This window comes from Polyodon spathula, chromosome 11 (assembly GCF_017654505.1).
Source record: "Polyodon spathula isolate WHYD16114869_AA chromosome 11, ASM1765450v1, whole genome shotgun sequence".
Classification (NCBI taxonomy): Eukaryota; Metazoa; Chordata; class Actinopteri; order Acipenseriformes; family Polyodontidae; genus Polyodon; species Polyodon spathula.
The window spans coordinates 22,026,504-22,044,543 of record NC_054544.1 but is presented as its reverse complement, the minus strand read 5'-3'; the positions used below and the strand labels follow the sequence as shown (position 1 = coordinate 22,044,543).

General features: G+C 37.0%; 1 protein-coding gene across 2 annotated transcripts in view; it reads left to right on the top strand.

Annotated features, from left to right (window-relative positions):
- LOC121322889 (protein FAM207A-like) overlaps window positions 1-16,894 on the top strand; it is an 84,851-nt gene extending 67,957 nt beyond the window's left edge. The window contains exons 3-7 of one of the 2 annotated variants that reach the window (XR_005951105.1): window positions 2,355-2,423; window positions 7,280-7,439; window positions 12,012-12,077; window positions 12,438-12,622; window positions 13,442-16,894. Coding sequence is in view for 1 of the 2 variants with exons in the window: in XM_041263403.1 (XP_041119337.1) it covers window positions 2,355-2,423; window positions 7,280-7,439; window positions 12,012-12,077; window positions 12,438-12,564 (422 nt within the window). In the remaining variant the exon portion in view is untranslated. Of the gene's footprint in view, window positions 1-2,354; window positions 2,424-7,279; window positions 7,440-12,011; window positions 12,078-12,437 lie in introns of both variants that reach the window. The other variant, XM_041263403.1, reaches the window with a different exon arrangement.
- The last annotated feature ends 1,146 nt before the right edge of the window (window positions 16,895-18,040 follow it).

Here is an 18,040-nt window from a genome sequence, read left to right as displayed (position 1 = left end):
TATACTATAAATACATTTTATCTTCAGGAAATTGCTCACTGTATTTTAGTTAAATTATTTTATATTAGGAAAAAATAGAGCTCAACGAGTGACATATTTAGTTGTGTGTTTTTTTTTTTTTTTTTTTTTTTTTTTAACTTAAATATTTTAAAAACATTCCTTTGTCGGTATAATTTATGTCTATGCACTAAAATCACTACTTGCCAAATGTGTATTTCCTTTTAAAAATGCCGTTCGTGGACATGTCCAGCAAAAAGTGTTTAATAAGTGTTTAAGCTCACTTTAACAGTTATATTATTTTCATGGTAAATTGCTCGGTGACTTTGAAGCTTTGCAATAAATTGAGTGGGAAAGTCGGTACAAACACTTTTCAAATACAGAATAATGTTTTTGACGTTGTAATCAAGTCTTTTTGGGATATCTAAACCTGTTAATGTGAACGTACTCGTTTTTAGTGGAAGATGGTGTTTTAAGGTGTATATATAATTTGAGAAACGCACACAATGATTGGCTTGCTATACATACCGTCCTAAAGTGCAGTTATATTATTTATATGAAGATCTGTAATCCTAGTTTACATGGTACAGCACCAAATACAGTAGACTAATAATTCTAATAGCTCTCCAATTTAATGTAGCACCCTATGCAAATCTCTGATCTTCACTTCAACAATAAAGTCCCCACGCATCAGTCGTTGTATTTCAGGAAAGATAAAACGTCATATCACACAGGTTATACTTTTTACTTGTAAATTATTATGTGTAACTCAGTGTGAGAACTTGCTCTTAACAATATCTGATTTGTTTTTATTATTATGTTTTACACTAGATCTCATTAATCAGATATAAATATATCATGAATATAATGTAGATATCATACCGCATTCATTGCCATACAGTAATACTTAAGTCTATGTACATTTCTCAAGATATTTAAAAAATGAACTTTTATTAAAACAAAACAATACACACAATACATGTACACAATTCAAAATATACAACACAAAACAATATATACAATAAAAACAAAGGTGTAAGGGTGGGTATGGGAAGGATAGATTTACAGAAGGTGTGGTTTAATTCCATGCTGGAGGTTTTTTTTTTTTTTTTTTTTAAGGAATATAATATTACCAGTGTCATTCTTATGGACCTCACCCCACCTAAAAAGACACACACACGTACGTTTTTGGTCAAACACATTATAGTAAGCAGCAAAAATGTCTGTTCTCAACAATTTAAACAACATGGAGTCGTCCTTTGATTGTGTTGCAATAAGCTATCAGTGAGATGTATTTCATACTTATTACATTTTTCATTATTTTTGAAAATGTATGAAAGTGTATTTCATCGTTCGTTTTATTCCAGTGCAGTTCTAAATGTCTCGGAGTGAAGAATTTCACTGCTTGAAACAGGGAAACTATCTATACAAATTAAGTGTCTGATGGCGAGTTAAGTGTCTGATACTTGACTGGCATTTCAAAACTGTCTGATAGCTTTCAACACTGTCTTATGACCGCAGTATATAATTGCACATCAAAATAAATCGCAAGACAAATGCATAACGGTTTCTGATACAGTATGTCAACACATACAAGTTATACATGTTTATTTTCTTTTGCTTTTTTATTTGTATGAAGAAAACCTAATATAAATATCTGAGGCGATTACAAATTTAAAATGACAGCTCTGGTGAGAGTTTGACGCGTCTTTGTAATCTCACTCAATTTGTAAACTAAATTTAAACTTAACACCTATTATTAAATAATAGATAACATGTCGTATTATTAACTGTTAATACATTTTAAACACAAATATAATTGCACATAAAAATAAATCGCACAACAAATAAATTATTTCTGTTTGTCATAACCCATATACAAAATAATGCATCTATTGTATTTATTTCTCTTTCGCTAATACTTGCAAATATATTGCAAGTACATGTACAAATAAGAAAACCTATAATAAAGTTACCAGCGATTAAATGTAAACTTTGTAAACTACGTAGCCTAAAGTTAACCTATTATTAAATAAGAATATGAAAAACATGTTATTAATATTACAACGATGTGTTTCTGATGTTTACCACATGTACTGTAGCTTTTAATATAAACCCTGACAACATTATGAGTAAAACAATTTACTAGACACACTGGAAACATCGCAATAACAGTCGGTTCTGGGTAAAAGTACACAGACCAAAAGTCAACGGCTTAACTTTGCCTTTAAGCTCTAAGATTTGCGCATGCCTAGAAAGGCTCAAAAGGCAAACGCTAACTTATTTCGTGTATATTTTTTTGTTTGTTCTTTGTACAGTAAGAGGCCTGAGTAACATTATTTGTTGTGTTTTTGCAGGAGCTGGTGAAAAGAAGCAGCTGTCGAAGAAGGAGAAAATAAAGCAGAGGCGAGAGAAATGGCTAAACAGTAAGTGCAGGTTTCGCTTTTCACTTTTCAGCAGTGCAGTTCAACCTTTTACATTGCAAGAATATATGATGCCACACACTTTAAGATTCCAGGGTTTTTTTTTTTTTTTGTTTTTTTTTTTTTGGGGGGGGGGGGGGGGGGGGGGTCAGCCACCTCAAGTCAGTTGTTTAGAAGAAAAAAATGGTCAGTCTTTAAAAAAAAAAAAAAGACAAAAAAAAAATGGTTCACTTCTATTAAAAAAAAAAAAGACATTCTATTCGGTGTCCCAAAAGTCGTTATACTCGCAGCCTATGGGTCCATTCACAATCAGTTTGTTTGGTTAGTTCATTTTAAATTGAGTGTGTTTGGTTCATTTGTTTTTATTTTGTTCTGATTACATTTTAGTAAAAGACATAGAACTAAGTAAAATAATGACCTTATCATACCTGTTTTGCTCTTCCATTAGCTAAATTGGTCTTAATGTTGCAGTTTTGAAAGAAGCACTTGTCATAGCGCACATGTATTCTCATTTTAAAACATGATATTTGATACAGTTTTAGGTTAAAGGAAGCTCTCAGTTTATATGCCTTATTCTTAGGTTATCTTGCACTTGTTGGTTCATTTCACCTCAGCAGTATCTTTTAGGTCAAATCAATGTACTGGCTGAAAGCATTTGTCAGTAGTGGAAGAACCTGATTGATTAATGACAGTGCAACACGAACAGAAAGCATGACTTGCAAACAGAGCTTTCTTAAACCAAGTGAAGTACCATATATCATGTTTTAAAATAAAACTATAACAGGTTTCTTTCAAAACTGCACATTTGTGACTTCTGTAACAATAATATTGTGTTAGCTGTATCGCTGAAAATACAAGGTACAGTATTAACAAGGGTGTTTGGCGCGCCTGCCTCCCTTGATCCAGCTTCAGGAGACGCAAGTGCTTCTGAGCTTGTCGGCTTAACACTATTTCTGGGGAAGATGTTGGGTTTTTATTTATTTATTTATTTATTTTAATACTGTTAAGGCCCCATGGTAAAGACATGTTAGAGCCACCTCCTATACAGCAATTGGTCAAGTGTACCTTTTTCTAAAATTACTGGATTATTTAATGTGGACAAGTCTAGCCAATGGCCAAAAAATGTAACCCAAATATATTTTCTGTAACATTAATATTTCAAGCAACCAATGGGCCTGAAAGAAGAGTTTTAAGCACCCCTGTGTCCTGCACCACAGGAAGTCATATAACAGGCTGAGAATCATGTCATGTTTCCCAGCAGGCAGTGTATGTGTACTGGAGGCTGAATCCATCCTTGTCGCCTGAAAATGGTTCCATACTACAAATGGAGTGTCCTGACTTACCGCTCGTGTAGCAGTTTTTAGCATGTTCATAACAAAACGGTTTACTTTGATTATAATAAAATATGTAACCAGGCAGCCGAAAAACACTGTGGCTACATCCTAGACTGTGGTTTTGTGGGATATTCATAAAATATCACAGCTGAGTGAAAAACATGTTGATTTACTATTGAAGTCACTCTTTGGATTAGAGGTGAACTCAAATACACAATAGTGTAACCACCCCGCAAGGGGTTGCTTGGAGTGTGTCAGGATCCGGTTGTCAAGAAGCACTTTATGAGTCACTTCAGAGGACATTCCATAATACATATTTGCCTTCACATATATCATTTAATCCACATATTCATAGACCAAGCAACCTGGAAATGCGGACCTTTTATTTTTGCTAACTTCCATAAATGCTATCTGTCATGCAATTTCATTGACTATATAGGTCTCAAAAGTGCACGAAAGAATCATGCCATCACAAACACGTATTTTCATTTTGAACCCTGACATCTGATACTACACTAGATAAAAGAAAGTCCTAGTTTGCTTCCCTTCCCTTTCAGGAAATCTGTACCACCTGCATTTCACCTCAGCAGTGTCTTTGGGGTCAAGCTTCTTACTGGCTGTAAAGCATGTCAGTCATTTAGGGGAAGCAGTTGGTTGGTTACTGGCAGGAAAGATGGCCCTGAAGGGGTGGAATAATTTCACTCTCCAAGATGAAATGACAGAGGAACTGTGGAACTATCTGAAACCAGAGATTTCCTTAACCTAATTTAGTACCTGATATCATATTTTAAATGAAGTTATGTATTTGTAAAGTAGTACACATTTGAAACCTGTGGATGTGCATGGAAACTGTATGGAACTATGTTGTTATCTACAATCAATAAAATGGAAACTTCATGAACTGACAGATTTACCTGCTTATAATGTCCTTCCATGTATTACAGAAGATCAGATTGTCTTGAATAGTTTAATGTAGAACTTTTCAACCTGTGTGTTTAAAACAGCCATAGCAATGATCATACATTTCTTAAAGAGCCTTACAAAAAAGTGGAGAAAAGAGATGGACTGTAGCATAAAGTTTCATTCACTGAACAAAGACATTTTTAAAGAGAGAGATTAAAAAAAAAAGATAGTTGAATCAGCCTGCAAAAGACACTGGGCTTGTGCTCATTAAACATGTCACTTCATTTTTTTCTGCATTTTGACTGTACTTTCTCCCATGAAAACGGAATAACTTGTTTTATTTTAACCAATTTCACCAACATCTAAGCTGCTTATATTTTTCCCCCATTTATTTTATGGCAGTTTGATAAATAAACCGTACTGCATAACCAGATGCAAGTTAGAAAAAAATTGAATCATGGTTTATTAAATGAAACGAAAGTGCACAATCTGCCGGAGCTGGATCGAGTTTTAAGCACTGGGTGCATTTTACACCTCCTGAATAACAATCTAACATAGGCCTGATTATAGATTTAATTTTCAAACTGTAAAATTTTATAGGAGTGAAAGTGCACCTGTTATAAAACTAGCTAGTTTTTACTAGTTCCATGTGGTTTTTTAATAGTTTCTCAGTCCTTTGATCTCGGGTCCTTGCAGTTTTAATGTGATGCTACAGCTGAGGCCATTCTCGTTCTGCTGCTGGGCATCTCACTAAACCTGAGATTGGATTAAAACATTGTAACCCACTGGAGTAAGAGTTAACTCCTTCTCCCTATTGGTAATACTGCCCAGCAGGGCATGAGCATACCTGGGACAGGGAACTAGTGTAGGTCACACCTATACTGTTACAGCTAGTGAAAGTATCCAAATATATGGAGGCCACATTTTGAATTTTTACATAAATCTTGAGACCTGCTCATCCAGCTGTCCTAAAAGGACATTCTTTAAAATGTTAATTACTGTTGTATCAGAATCTGGTGATGAAAGGAGGAACTATGGTCCACTTACATCATTTTTTTATAGAGCTTTATATTATTTTTTTATTATTATTTCTACTTTATATATAGTATGAGTGCTTCAAGAAAATATGGTATTTCACCAAAAGCCATCAGCAAGTTACTGAAGGACACGAAACTAACTGAGTGGCTCAAAATGTCACTTTGTCAGTCTCATCCCGTGGCTTACATACCCCCTTACACTTGATTTAGAAATGGCTTAACACTTACGAGCATATCTGTTTTACCACGGACATTTCACAGAGTACCTGAAAAGAACACAAAAGCTGCATGATAATGTGGATATTCAAATACAGCTGATTCCACTAATAAGTGACTATTAAAAAAAAAAAGACCTAACAGAAATTTATAACAGAAAATAAACAACATTTTACCAGCCTCAAGCAAAATATTAGACTTCTGTCCCCTGAAGTTTTATTGCTGTTTATGCTAATTCATATGGAGTCCAAGTCATCTGCCAGAAATCCATGTGCATTATTAAGGCGAATTCGACAAGAGCTTTATAATGTGTACCGCTTGAATCAGAATATTACTAAGGCAACAATAACAGTGTTTGAAAGTACAAATCAGATTTATATACAGGGTAACTATGTAACTATACCTGAGAAAGGGTATAGGCTTTTACAGCAGATTCTGTGCAATTAAACAACAGTTTCACAACCAGCCTTAAAGTTCAGGAGAATACTTTTGCCCCATAATTTTTGGTTCACCGTACATTAGTTCGATGTAGGGTTTTAATCATATATATCTATTGGCCGAGTGGAGACTTTTTTTTTTTTTTTTTTTTTTAAAACAAAGAAAGAATGTGCACACCTTTTTTGGAGTTATATCTATCCCCTAAAAATAATTCTGTACTCTTACCGCCTGCAGTAGTTTTGTATTTGTGGGTGTTTTTATGGCTCTTGACTGCTGTAACTACAGAGTGATGTTTCTGTACGCTGGATTGTTGGTAGCTGTAATTTAAGAGAAGCCGCCAGTGCTAGAAACAGATGCGTTGATAACGTATCAGAATCACTGTGTATGAAATCAATGGTCAACTGGTTATGCTATGTCAATAACAGTAAATAAGATTGTTATACGTACACCACAGATGGGCAGTGTTCCAGTGTTTCTATAGAGATCAGCGGCTGGCACCCACTGTATGACTACATTTCCATTGACAGTGTTGCTGCATCCTAACTTTGCTGGGTCTGGATGTTTGATTTCACTTTTTAAAATGTAAATTAGATAAGTGAGATTTGAAATCCTACAGAAAAGTCAGCAACTAGCTGGTTACCAAGCAGGTATATAAATCCCCAGTATCATTAGATTAATTTCATAGTAGTGGAGACATCAATCTTGATTTTGACTGAAATAACAGTGTGCCTTCAGATGAAAATGTACAGTCAATTAAGAAATGCCTTTTAACTTCAGTCAAGGTAATTGGTGCTTTCGCCAAGCTGTTTTGACTAACTCTTTGACTCTACCCCTCCTGGATCCAGAGTTACACACATGGAGAGCTGTACGGGTCCTATAGAAAGGGCTGCAGTTTGTTATTAAAAGCGCTGTCTTCTTTCCTGTATTCTAGAGATCGACACCATTAAACTGGACAGGGAGAAGCAGAAAGCCCTGGCTAAGAGAAAGGCCACACCAGTGGTCGGGGATATGCAGGCTCTGGCGGATGCCTTGCCAGATCTCTCTGAGCTGCTTACAGCCAGCAGAACACATTTGCTCAAGAAGTTAAAAACGTAAGTATCTAAATGGTGTGATGCTTTTGTTGATAACTTGCAGGGTCGATCAGCTTACATTTGGTAATGTGTCAGCATTACAAAATACTAAATAAATCCCAAAATTTGAATCTAAGGAGTTTTAGGTAGTCTAAAATTAGTAGGAATCTCCCAATAATGTAGTCATGGATGATTCAGAGTTAACACTGTACCTGCTGTGGGTACATTGAAATGTTTCACAGATTTCCTGGTAGATTTGGTGTCTAGTACCACAGCACACTGCAGGTTACTGATCAGTTACCGTGGTAACTATTTTTTTTTTTATAGAAGTGCTTCAACTGCATTTTCTAAAAAAAAAATAAAAATAAACCCAAAACCCCAGGTGGCACATTTCTTTTTTTTTTGCCCTGGATGGTCAGCGGTATCATTTCAACTTATACAGCACTGTACAGTATCATATTTTAAATTACATGCAGTGCAGATGGCTTTATAGAGCACCCGCTAGGCTAAAGCACAAGTAGTTGCTGAGTTTGAAAAATACTTTTGCAAAGACTGTTGTGGTGGAAGAAAAAGAAGTTGGGAAGCTAATTTTTATTGTTTTTAACATAATTGAGAGGCTAGCGGTACTTGTTGAAATGAAATAGGGTAAACACTTGCCAGTATTTACTGGCAGCGGTAGCTACAATGATACAAATATGAAGGTTGTAACATCTGCAGAAATACATGTAGAAATAAATGTTTTCTTCCAAACTGTCAGACCCCTGTAGTTGCACTGACTGCAGCTCCGCTCCATCTGATAAGGTGCGTTTTCGATCTTCAGCATAACACCTCACTGTCTCGCTCTGAACCTCCGTTCCATTTGGTCGTGGACCAGCGTTTCTGCGCACTCTGCGCGTTTAAATGGGCAGATCTGAGGAAACAACAGAGCGTTAATTTATAGGGCTAACAATCTCCCAAGACACACCTCTCAGCCATTCAGAGAGGGGGAAAGTACACAGACCCACTTTCCCACCTCCCCGTGTCGCTGCCATGACTCACAGGCGGTTGTTGGACGACTGCCGCCCTCTTCCTGCAGCCCTGTGAACGCGCCAGCAGAGTCAGCACAGATCTCTCCCTGTTACATTACCTTTTAAGAGTAAAATCAAGTACAAGATACAGAAAATATAACTGTGATTGAGAGTAGTAGTAGATACAGCAAAGTGTGGAGCAGTTCAGTGCAAATACAAGATTATGCAAGTACAGATACATTTGGGTGCCATATAGTCGAGAGTTATGAGGTTTACAGATGCTGTCTGAACAGGTGTGTCTTGAGGAGGCACCAGAAGGTGGTCAGGGACTGAGCAGTCCTGATATCCGTGGGTAGGTCATTCCACCACTGAGGGCAAGGGTGCAGAAGGAGCGGACATATGGCAGAGACATGGAGGCCGGCCAGGAGGGAGTTGCAGTAGTCAAGGCAGGACAGTATCAGGGCCTAAACTAGGAGCTGTGTGGAGTAGTCGGTGAGGAAGAGGCAAATTTTGTGTATGTTGTTTGAGGAAGAACAACAGGAGTGTGCCAGAATAGAGATGTGCTGAGGGTAAGAAAGGGTAGGGTCAAGGGTGACCCCGAGGCTCTTGGTGGATGAGGCGGGACAGAGGGTGGTGGATTCAAGAGGAATAGAGATAGAGAGATCAGTGGTGGAGGAGGAAGAGGGGGGGTCATGGAGGTCTGAATTGGAGAGGTTGAGTTTAAGAGTCCAGGAGGAGGTGGCCGAGAGAGAGGTAGAGATACGGGAGGAGATGTGGGAGTCAGAGGGGGAAAGGAGAGATCATCATCTACTGGGCATCATCTGCATTCAAATTGACATTGAAAATATGCTGTCATGCGTTACTTCAGTCATTTAAAATATCGTAATTCATTTAATTAGTTTTTCAGTGCTTAATTAGCTCTCTTCCATTTGTTAATCAGCCATTACTTTTTATATCCCATAACTGGAGTTGTCCTCAGAAATTAAATGTCTTTGTTGCAATGTTACTGAAATTAAACTCCATTTTGATTCATTCAAGTTTCATTGAGGGTTGTATAACCATATACCCTGACAGGAGTCTTTTGCATAATAAAACTACCTATTTTCTAAAAAACCCTGGGGTATAAGTATAATTCAATTTTCCATATTCTTCTCTACTGTGCCTTCTTGTATTTATCTGCAGTGCATTGTGCACTTTCTTTTTTTCATTTATTATCTGCATCGTGGTCTAAAATGATTTTGGAAAATGGTTTGCCTCGAAAATTTCACCGGTCAAATCAACAGTATGTTTTGTGTTTAGTGGAATTAAAGGCAAAGATCTTTTCTGCAGCAGTGCTGTTTGAGATGTAACACAGTCTCTTTTATAGTCAGATTCTAGGATCTGACTGGGAACTCTTCACAACCACCGTAGCCTTTTTTTTTGGGCATCGATCAGTACTCCCATTTTATTTTCTTGACATCTTGCTGGACTGAGATTCAGGGAGAAACCTCCAGGCTCCTTCTCACAAAAAACAGTGCGTAATGGATTCCCAAAATACAATTGAAGGGTGGGTTTTCCAAAATGCACTAAGTCCATTTGTGGTCATATTCTTGCATCGTGCACAGAATATACTCTAAATATAATATCAGTCATAAGTGTATGCTAAAAAAAGGTTTTGTCCTTGTGTTTCAAACAAAGAAAAACAGGTTTCCAAAATGCACACTGTCCCTTTCCGATTCTGCAAAGGGCACTCAGTCCATTGAGTTGTGTTTTCACATGGCTACCATCATGAGGGGGTTTCAAGTTTTGCTGGAGGATTTTATATTGCCTATCAATAAAAGTAAAAGGGGCTTGAAGGCAACCTATGATTTTAGTAACTAGTGGAAGAATAGAGAGAGGTGAGTGAAATAAGTGAAGGAAGGTTTCCCTGAAATAGCGTAATAGCAGATTGCCTGGCTCACCTGATATTAAAACAGGTTGAAAGTGCAAAAGCATTGTACAATTAGATGCAAGGACTTAGTCACTTCATAAAACACATATACTAATTTCCACACTTAAATAAACACATTTTAAGTTATTTTTATAGATATAAGAACTGCTTGGTGCTATTCTGTGAGTGCAGCCTTACAGTGTCCTGGGTGATTGGCTATACTGCAGCTAGAGGTTTGGATCGTAACTAAACTCATGACAATGTTGCTTATGTACAATGTAGAAATACATTTGATTGATAGCATAGTCAATATTGAGTCGGCACTTGATATCAACCTGGTTGATGGTATGAAGGGGGGGGGGGGGGGGGTAAAGAAAAAATAAGTTATGTCATGACAGCAAAAAAAAAAAGGACATCTAAAGTAGTAAATGTAAAAGTAAAAAAAAACTTTATTGGACTTTATTTATTGCACATGTAAAGGATGTTTTTAATGTGTCTTATTGCACATGTATTGCATGTTTAATACTGACTTAAAATATGTTAATTTGCTGAATATAGCATTTTAAACAGTTCATATACTGTACCTATATCTGTTTCATATATTGTATTTAATAATTACTTAACTACGGAAGAGTCCTCAGTCTTGGAGTTTTGTGAAACCAATACATTTGAGGTGCTTATATTTTTGTACCTTTTGCAAAATGTGTTATTGAGTGTTAGACGTATAATTTATCTGACTGATTTTGAATAAGTTTTGAAAAAAATAAGACGGTGTGTGTTTTTTTCCTCCATTTTCTCAAAACCAGTGCTAGTGGACTGAGTGCACTTTGGAAAACTGCCCCTCAGTTGTAATCTTTGTTCAAGAAATGTGGAAAAAACAGCAACGTAACTGAACATGATGAATACAAGCATTTATATTGAATCAAGCAATGTAATATAAATAAAAGGGTTATACCATTGTATTCCAATACAGTACTAATAGTATCACTGTACACCTTGCCTACAAATTACTGTATTTGGAACTAATTGAAGGTAACTTATCTTAGAGTACTAAAGCTGACAACTTTCTTGCATTGCTGAAATTAGGAGTCACATAGCCCTGTACAAGCGACAGAAAATGGAACTACAGGAGCTGTATTATTGAAAAAATAACAAACAAGGCCCCTTAAAAGAGATGATGCTATTATACATTGGAGGTATTAAAGTGCACAAACCCATGAATGCATAGGTTTTAAAAACACCAGAAGACCAATTTACAGTATACCGTGCTTGGTATACAGGGTATGGCACCACAACCAAACTGTGTTCTACTCATAAAACTAGAAACATTCAACACGTTGATTGTAAAGTGTTCACAATTTGTTGTGTCCATGGTTGATGATAGTGATTCTAACATAAGCATTGTCGACATTCATAGCATTTAATGAAAACTTGACTTTATGTTCTGTCTTAATGTCAGCGTTGGTAACATACCTCAGCATTTAAGAGATCATTTCCTATGGTGAAGTGGAGCGTTATGCTTCCAGTGTGATGCAGCCTGTAGTTCAAGTTCAAGCAAATGTAGACGAGGTCCTCATTTTGCACCTAATGCAAAAGATGGCACCTTTATCCAGAACAACTGGTTTTTGTAGTTGATCAAAATGAAAACTGACCTGTGCTTCTCAATGTCTTTTTCAGCAATGTAAAGAAGCCAGAACCAAAAAAGTTCAGTAAGATGAAAATTGCCCAGAAACGCAAATTCTTGTAAGTATTGGATTTGAATCTTGGAAGTGCTGTGTTGGCAGCAGACCACAGTGGGGGAGATATGGAGTGCAGTGGCATGGGAGGATCATTCAGATCAAAATTGGGGTGTCAGGGTGGATCTGTGAGGGGGAGCTTGTCAAATGATGTTCATCTCTCACCTTCATTTATGCAAAGAAAACAGATAGAAAATACAGTTTATAACCTGAAAGACTGAAGCCATTTTTCAGAACCACTACACTTGCCATGTGCAGAAGATGTCAGTCATCTAGTAAAGATGGTATGCAGCTGCCATCATCAGCTTTAAAACAACTGCCTTGCATATAAAACTATAATTTCCCAAAACATTATGATCTGTTTCAGAGATTCGGAAATGTCCAGGTTTGCTGAGGCAATAAGCAATTCTGAATTCAAAAGCAACCCTCTGGCTGCCATTGGGGAACACCTACAGAAGAGACTGAAACAAGAGGAAGAAGAGAGCCTCAGCTGACTGCATCGCCGGGGTGTGAGGATGGGTGTCATTGTGGAAGACTGGTCTTTTATTTATGGTACCTCCTGAGGAAATGGGGACAGTGATTTTTCAACTACTCACTTAATTGTTATTTTTGTTTTCCCTACTTGTTATACTTCATAAGAGTGGAGAATGTCTGAAGGAACAGCATCACGGCTGCAAATACTGCCCAGTTGGAAAATTATTGTGATCGTATCTTGCGCAAAAATAAACGTCAAGCTCTGTATGATAATTCTACGGGAAAGGTTCACTATGTTTGTATTCAATGTTTTAAATTTCCTGAACATAACAAAATAGACAAACAAGAGGAGGGCATGGGGCCTTTAATGCTCGTTGCCTGGCCTCTTATATATCTTAATTATCTGCATTCCTTTTACATCTACTCCATCAGAGCTTGTGTTTTTCCACCATTTGTATGACTGGCTCAGAGACCTTTTCACAAACACTTGTTTATAGATAGACTTTCTTTAGAGTTTTAAGCAACAGCTTAGCACCCTGCCAGCTAATAGTTTATATGGAAACTTAAAATGTATACAGACATAAACTGGCAGGGACATGAGGGAGACATACAAAAATGAGCTTTTATGTTTTATAACAAAAAGTAATTTACAAAAGAGATTCTGGAATAGTAGTGATGTACTTGATGCTGCAATTTATCACTGGGACGTTTTAAACCCAGCTATGTAAAAGTACTCATTAAGTAATGACAGTTTATATTCTTCTGTATAGCAATACATTGTTTGGGGGTAGGGGAATGCATTTTTTATTAACACATGCCTGTTTTTATACGTCATTTGATATCCCCAAATGGAATATCGTCTCTCTTCAACCACCTTATTGATCTCTCTCTCTCTAGCATGACTCACTCTTCACTCCATGCTGCTGTACTCTGTGAACCACTGGGGCCCTCGTTTTGAAGTGCTGGCATTATAGAAAACACACGTCTAGGAGATATTTTGTTTGCGTCTCCCTTATATGATTCAGTTATCTTTAGATAATCTTGTAAAACACCATGTTGGTTGTTATTAGGACTGTATTTTTTTCACAGTAAAAAATTGCTTATTTCGTGGTCTTTCAAAAATAGATATTTTAAGATATTTCACTATCAAACATAATATTTACTAAAGCAGAAACAATAGTGCTGTCACATTCAAAATTGATTGTTTTTTTATTACAACAAATGTTCCTAAATGTTTAAATGCTTATCTGAAAAACCGTAAACGTAAAATTTTAGAATATTTCGTTTTTGTCCACCTGTTAAAGATGTTCTATTTTCACCATAAAACATAAATACATGTACAAATAACAACAGACATGTCAAATGTCCCCTTCTTGTACTGGACATAGTGACCTTCAGTAGAAGTATGTCCAATATTTGATGGAGCTGATGTCTTTTTTGTTAAAGATATTTTAAAGAAATCGTGCAGCTCTATGTAGTATATTCAGTCATTTAACGGAAGAAAACTAAACTGGCTGCCATGTTCCTAAATTATTTATGTTTGAGTGATGAAAAATAAAGATGTATATTTACACCATTCTTTCAGAAATTTGAAATTTTCACGGGGTACTACATATTATGGGGCAGTGGTAAAATTTCACAGAAATCATGAAATCCATGATCACCGTGGACAAAATACAGCCTTAGTTATTATTCATCAGAGCATAGATTCTGATTTCTTGACCACCTGCATGACCATGTGGTGTGCAGGGTGAGCCAGTCTGTCAGAGGAGCACTTGTTCAATTCACTGGTTATTCCACGGGAAGCATCACATTGCCTCAGGAGCTCCTGTAAGTTAGATAGGCATAATCAGCAGGGACTGTGTCTCCATACGAGAATAGACCCTGCTAGTGCCCGGTGAGCTCAAAGTGCACACTTACAGAGAAGCTGGGTGTAGAGGTGGTGTGCTTGGTGTTGGGGTCGGGGAATGCACACTGGAAAGTTCCCTTCAGTTCTGTTTGGGGATTGCTGTCATAACGGAACAGTGATTACACATTCTAAATTGAGAAGAAAGAGTGACATAATTGGGAGCACAAATTAACTCCAGACAGTGTAATCATTTTTAAGTAATTACGGTGCGCTGGTGTAATGAGTTTTAGACTGCAAAAAATTGGATCTCTCACTCCCACTCAGATGTTGTAATGATGAGTCCAACAATAATATTTTAATTTACAATTGAAACTCATTTACCTAACACTGTATAAACCAACTGTTGAAAAGGTTAATCGCAAGGGCATTAGTCTGTAGACTGAAAAAAACTATTGAACAAAATGCATACATTTCTGATGTCCACAGATTGCATAATTCCCACACCATAATTTAAAGACAGCAAACATCAGGTTTTAGCAGCAAAAGAAACAAAATGAGCTAGGCACACAGCAAACTGTTCACAAACTGATTGCTGGTAAGTATTTTTTTAGTTTTTTGGAATGGATTCTCACGCTCCTCTAAGTATGCATGAGAATCTGCTAACACCACCCCTTTTTATGGTGATGCACTCTTTCAATGCCTGCTTCCCTCATTGGCTGGCAGGGGATGAGACAAGCACAGGCTTCCCATGAGAAACGTCTCCTGTAATCACTCCCTCTTTGCACAGAGAGCCTCTGTTATCCGATAAAATTCAATGCAATTGTTCAATGTGTTCAATGCACGTTTTGTTTGGTGGAACAAGCGACATTCTAGCTCTGCCAGGGCTTCCTTGCTATGTTGAAATCGTTCTATTCTGTGCAGGTTATACTTACAGTTGTGCCTAACAATGAACTATTTCTAGTATGCGTCAGGAATATTTCCTTTAATTGTTTGATTAAGGGTGCATATAGATTTTGCCCTACACAATACATAAACCAAGTGCATTCACATAAAGAGGGTCATTATGGCCAATCATGTAATAGTCGCTGTACTGAAAGGTAAAAATATTTGTATAAAAGCAAGAGTTTATCAGATTATAACCAAATGCAATCCAAAATGTCTACAGCAGGCTAGAAGTGTAAGATAAAGGTTTGGTGAACATTGTGGCAAAATCAAGGCAGTTCTTGTGCTCACAGTGTGACGGAAGGATGTGATCAGTGCGTAAGGGTCCCTGTTGTTTGAATGAGGACTCTAAACGCTAACCTGTATGAAGCAGCACCGAGTTCATAATTGGCTCAGTCGTTGTGAAAATAGCAATGTTTGTGATTTAGTAGAGGTCACAAAGGTAATTTGAACAGGTTATTAGAGTGGGCTGTTACTGTGAACAGTCTCTCCCTGAAGGCATTGATGCCCTTGGCTTTAAGCATCTATCATTTTCTGTTTTCTACTGCATGCCAGTGAATAGCCCGAAAATAGAACAATGTAGGTTGCATTTGTGCAACAGACACACATTCTCTATTAATGATTGCTTTACAATCTGCAATAACAATGACAACACCCACCATCTGTTATTAATCTAATATTATTGTGTTTTTAAGCAAAGGGATTGACATTAGTGTTGACACCATTAATTGCTTTTTGGAGTTTCTAATAAGAACTTAATCTAGAGGTAACTATTATTTATCTTTTTGGTCACTAAAGCTGTGAGGCTACTTGCACGTACGTGTGATGTTTTATAAGGTCTTGTATGTATTTCTGTAGTTGGTGGTTGCCTTTACTTTTGTATTATACTTTGAAACTACTTTTTATGACATTTACAGTAATACTGGTTTAATTTCTGTGGTGTGCATGTATGTATCTATTTAGCCTGGAACAAAGAAGATAATTAAGAAAATAAAAAAATAAATGATATCATGCTTTTTAAAAGTTGGAAATATTACCCGCCTTCAGTCTAATAGTTATGACAATTATTCTTTTGGAATAACTTGGGATCCACGCAAGATTTTTTTCATTTTTTAATATTGTATAATAAAATTAAAAAAAAAAAAACTTTAGCCGCTCCAAGTAAAACATGTTTCTTCAATATTTTAACAGTATGATGTAGACTTTGAACTTGCTGTTTGTTCAAACCAATTATAAACCCATGAAGCTCACATCATATTTCAGCTTCCACAGATTCAGGTCAAGTCTAGATCATATTCCAGTGCATACAGGAAGTGTTTGTTCTGTAATTCATTCCTTTTACCCTGCTGCTATAATCCAGGTAAACTGATAGTCGTTATTATACTGTGTATTCTACAGAGGCCACCCAGTGACAGATTACATTGTATATGAAAAAATAGCATAGTTTATTTTAGTTAATTTAACTTGGTTTATAATAGGCTGATATAAAACTAGATAGCTTATTGTCTTACCAGACTTGCTGTCTGTAAAGCATTTAGCAGCTTCCCCACCACTTTTGTCCCAACGTCATTTAAGACATATGTATCACACCTGTTAATACCTCTTCACAATTTCAACAAAGAAAACTGAATTTCTGGCAGTACTCATATTGGTGTGTGGGTGTGTATCTCTGTTACCCATGCATACTGTATCACCAATGTATTCCTTTTGAACATCAATGTCTTTATTAGCCTTAACAGTACTTTTTCTCCATCGGCTAAGCTGTATGGAAAATAAATATGCTTTGGAACAGCCACCCACATGGAATGCAGCATGCTTAGCGTGGGTCTGCCACAAACACACAAATCTGAGCAGCAATGAATAGCCTACTTGGTCGTCTCTGTATGCAATTACTCATTGATCTGAATGTGTTACCAGGGCAGATCCCCTGCAATGTAACATCTCATTAACAGGACTGTCTTGGTGACTGTAGCAGCAGGAGTAACTGAAGAAGCAAACATTGTGTGTTTAAACACCAGCAACAGAATGTTTAAGACCCAGCTGTGTTACATTTGTATGAGTCCTTGGAATTCTCACACATGGTTCTGCGTATCTACAATTAACAACCTGTAAAGATTACAGGCCTATCTTCTGAAGCAAAGGCGCTCACTCTGAAAGCAATAACATTGAAAAATGACAATTTAGTTGCAGGTAGAAAATTGTTCTGAGAATTGCTTGATAGTTTTATACCAGTATAAGTGTTTTATTCCTTTCAGACACTCTGTACTTCAGAACAGGGCCTGTGTGTTTTTGTTTTTGTTTTGTGATGATATAAAACAATTATCATTAACCTTTTCACTGCCATGCTAAATATAACCTCTCCTGCTTTGCCACCAGCTCCCCAATTTAGAATGTTGAATTGAGTTCCCTCACCACAGGAATTCCCCACAAAAGCATCCTCCAATCCCACAGCCAACCTCTTTATATCCAGGATCTCAATGGCAGATGTTAGTGAGCTACCAGCCCCTGGAGTGCTAAGACCAGTCCTGCAGGTGTCTATCTGAGCCCCCTGGGCTCCTGGGCCTTCATAATCTGCAGGAGCACCATGTCTATGCAAAGCTCTATCCCCTGGGAATGTCTGCAATATCACACAGCTAGGATGCAAACCCTAACACTATGATTCACGCTGCGCACGACCGTGTCTTTACCAGGTCAGCTACTGTGAC